The sequence below is a fragment of the Camelina sativa genome, chromosome 15 (genome assembly GCF_000633955.1).
Source record: "Camelina sativa cultivar DH55 chromosome 15, Cs, whole genome shotgun sequence".
Lineage (NCBI taxonomy): Eukaryota > Viridiplantae > Streptophyta > Magnoliopsida > Brassicales > Brassicaceae > Camelina > Camelina sativa.
In genome coordinates, this window is record NC_025699.1 from 20,022,579 (window position 1) to 20,026,609 (window position 4,031).

Below are 4,031 nucleotides of genomic sequence, written 5' to 3' on the forward strand. Positions count from 1 at the left end.
GTAATGGTCACATAAATGATAGTTTGCTTGTGACTGGTATCAAGGGTACGTCTCATAAGTGGACCAATTTGTACAATGCAACTAAGACTCATGTTGCAGAGACTTCTTTATAATTAGAACAAGTAAACATGACGTAACCAACAGACAAATTAACTTTAAGAGATAAAAGGCCTAGAAAGTATACCTACTGGAGACGCAAGCTTTTCTGCAACAAAAAGATCAAGAGACACAGATCAAGTTTTCAATGACAAATAATTTTGTGTCTACGCGTAAATAGAATGGACAAACAATTTTAGGGGGAACAGAACAAATTATTCACCTAATGTCATTGCTACTGTATAGGGGTCTCTTGTGGCTAACTCAGATAGAATCTCCAGCGAATGCCTCACCGCAACAGGATCAGCAAAGGAAACACTGCAACATAACAATGAGAATGGCAGAAAAAGTGTTCAACATACAGCAAAATTATGAATAGACTAAAAAATTGCTCTTTTGAGAACCATCTATAATTAACTCCAATATCATCACTTCAGAAAGTAGAAAGAACCCAAAAAAAAGTCTTACCCCTGGGCTGCACGATGCAGAAAAAGTGGATTTCCTGGATCAATCGGGAGTCTTCTCAGTGCACTCATAGCGGCGTATTGCAAGTTACTCCGCATAATCGACTAACAAAAAGGAGACAGAACGCTTAAGTTAATAACAAAGTTTAAGTGTTAACAAGTTGATCATTTGGCTTACGGATAATTTGATACAAGAACAGAATTGTAATGTTTTCAAGAATGGTTTTATCAATTCAACGTTTAACTCAGAGCTTAAAAAGCTGTTGCTAATAGCCAGAGTCTCCCAGATGTGCAAAGTCAAATCATTAAAGAGTAACTATGGTATACTGCCAAGTGCATAGTAGCCATCGACAAGAATTTTGAGAAATCTATACCCCACAGCATGGCAAATAACAGAAAAGAAAACTATTAAATGCAGGGAACAGTACTTCTATGGAAGCCTTGTCTTTTACTGGAGGAACCTAAGAGTTGAGAAACATACATCTTTATCACCCCCTTTTGTCCCAAAGACCCCTTTCTTTCGTTTATGCGGAACATCACCAACCTGAAAGGACATGAAACATATGCTTTAAAGCTGAAACTAAGGTTAAATCACACTGAGCGCAGAAAATGAACTACGCCAGGGCTTATGGAAAATAAACAAAGCATCTTGTTGAGAGCATCAGACAAACCTTATCAAGGATGCCAAATACAATCTCATACAATTTTGACAAAAGCTCAGAATTGCCTGACGGTGAATATGTCAGAGCTTTTAAAGCTTGCAGTCGTCGAGCATGAACTGAAGAAGAACACATGATAAGGTTAGAAATTCATCACCATTCCAATGACAGTTGGAAAGTTGCAAGAGAACGCTAACAAAGTAGGAAATCAAGTTCTCTCCACATGATGCCGAACTGTTAATTGTTATTTTCTGTCTTAGATGTTGGTTCTCACTTCCATAACCCCCAAATTATTCCACACCAAAACTAAAACCACATCTTACAAAACTACATTTTTGCATCACTGCTCTCAGTATTTGGGTCCATTTTAGAGAAATTACAAGGTTACTGGGATATTTCCTAAGAAACATTAAAAAGCAATACAATTATAAAGATAAATCAGATTTCGACAATCCTCAAGACTCCAGTAAAAGCAAAATTTCACAATGAGATACTGACATGGCACTCATCCTCTAAAGCTGAAGATATATATATATATATATGTAAAAGAAAACACTAAAGGCTGAATCTGAAACCATGATGACCAAATGCGATGGAAACTCACATTCGAATTCAGAATTTGTAGCTTCGGTTGTAAGTTGATTCACTATCCGAGGAACAACATCAGCTCTTGTGACTCCTCCACCAGCATCAATATCTGCTAGAGCATCCCAGTTTGGAGTGGGGATACCACCCCCTGGAGTCATGCCCGTATCAGACAAAATTCTAGCTAAGTAATAATAGACATAGCGTAGCACATTCCTGTCTTCACATTGCTGATTAAGCTGTATCAACAACAAGAGAAAAAAAAGAATGCTAAAAACCTGGTGCCTCTCTTTTGACAGATAGTATTCAAAATGCACATTTTTTTTAAGATTCGTGTAACATCAATGGGTAAAGGAAGAAAAAACAACTCTAATCGAAAGAATAATATGTAGATGCACCATGTTAGAGTTAAAACAAATAATACGAGAAAAAATACAGTATTGATCTGAGAATAACTGGTTGTCAAACTAGCAAAGAGTGCCACATACCATAAGAAGAGATGGGGCCAGAGAAGGATCAACGGAGTTGTACACAGCAAGCTTAGGGAACACGTGATTCACTAGTTGTTTCTGAGAACTTTTCTGCTCACTCGTGAAAGAAGAGAAAAGAAGAAACATTCAGATACTACTTTGACCAACAGCGGTTTAAAGACAGTAAGAACACAAACTTAACCTGATCCAAGGTGGCAGCTAATTCGTGAATGCTCCTTGCAAGTTGCGAATAGGAAACTGGCTGTGAAGTCATTTCGAACATTAAAAATCAAGTTAACTACACCGAAGAACAAGAAATAAGTAGATTTTGTTCCTCTACTATTCTGCTAACATCGAACAACGACACAGAAGTATATTGTATTCCTCCTATTAACAGTTCAAATCTACAAGTAAGCCTTCCAAGAGTTATGTTAGCTCCAATAGTCCAGGGTTCACTTTGCATAACAACTAAGGGAGCTCAAACACACAAGAGAAATGTGCCAAACAATAGTCCACAACAATTGGCACCCAAAATTCAATTTATAGATCGAACCTTCTTTTTCTGTCTCTGCCTCTGTGGCATGATATTAGCCTTAACAGGATTCAGTGCAGCTTTGGCAACAGATATAGTGTCGTTCTGGATCTGCATCAAAGTGGCTCTCTTCGATTTCTTCTCACCCAGCGTCGTCTTCGTCGACATTGGATGGTGCAGATGTGAAGCCGCCGATGCGGAAGCAGGAGATGGCTGAGACGCCGTGGAAGAGGCGGATGAAGAAGTAGATTGTGCAGGAACCGGGGTTGGATCTGCCGAGATCAGATCCATTAGCGTTTTACCAGACGATTCCTGTAAAACATGAAAATGGAATAAAGGTAAACTTGCATTCGTATCTTGGCCTATGAAGCGTAGAAGAAATACGGTGGAGATCCGGCGATGTTTACCGCCATAACTAGTGGCAGATCGGAGGAGGGCTCTCGGAGAAGATTTTAGTGACGGGCGATTCAACAAGGCAACGCAACTTTAGAATTGAAGAAAATAAAATCAATTCTTAAAAAGTTTTGTTGAATTGTCACGAAGCACGTGAGATGCGCATGATCCTTTATTTGTCTTCGAATTAGGCAATTTAGCCACGGTTCGGTACGACGGGGAGAAATTCAAAACCCAAAATATGGGAACACTCTATCAATTTTTTGGGAAAAATATCATTTAAACCATCAAGTTTCAAATTGTGGTCATTTAAATCATAAATTTTATTATAGGCCATTTAAAACATTAATTTTACTAGCTCTTTTAAACATTAAGTTTTGTTGACCAAGCCAAAAAAGACATGACGTTAAATTCGATAACCGAGCAACTAACTGACGTTATTCTGCCGTTAACACTATCTGTTAGTGACAAAACGGTGTAATTTTGATGAAAATTTTAGTTCGAGAAAAATGTCATTTAAACCATGATCTTATAAATTAAGACCATTTAAACCATAAATTTCAAATATAGGTCATTTAAACCATGAACTTTGTTGTAGACTATTTAAAACATCAACTTTCATTGACTGAGAATTTTTAGACATCAAGTCAAACTATTAAGTTTGCTAACATGTCTTACTTCAGTCGATCACAAAGGTGAATTCAAGGATCAAGATCACAAGCACAAAAAACATTATAAGGGGTCACAAGCAAAAGCACAACAAAGATGCAGTAAAATAACGCATCGAAAACCTAGAATCTTAAAGAAAGTAATTAATTCTATGAAACTAAAA

The 4,031-nt window shown here is 37.4% G+C and overlaps 1 protein-coding gene across 1 annotated transcript in view; it reads right to left on the reverse strand.

Moving 5' to 3' along the window:
* The window catches only part of LOC104748630, a 10,066-nt gene extending 6,743 nt beyond the window's left edge, over positions 1-3,323 (reverse strand). The window contains exons 1-10 of the mRNA XM_010470238.2: positions 3,214-3,323; positions 2,828-3,118; positions 2,477-2,536; positions 2,293-2,385; positions 1,824-2,043; positions 1,232-1,338; positions 1,042-1,104; positions 565-665; positions 320-414; positions 189-205 (exon numbers count right to left, since the gene is read on the reverse strand). Coding sequence (XP_010468540.1) covers positions 189-205; positions 320-414; positions 565-665; positions 1,042-1,104; positions 1,232-1,338; positions 1,824-2,043; positions 2,293-2,385; positions 2,477-2,536; positions 2,828-3,118; positions 3,214-3,219 — 1,053 coding nt within the window. The 5' untranslated portion in view covers positions 3,220-3,323. The remainder of the gene's footprint in view (positions 1-188; positions 206-319; positions 415-564; positions 666-1,041; positions 1,105-1,231; positions 1,339-1,823; positions 2,044-2,292; positions 2,386-2,476; positions 2,537-2,827; positions 3,119-3,213) is intronic.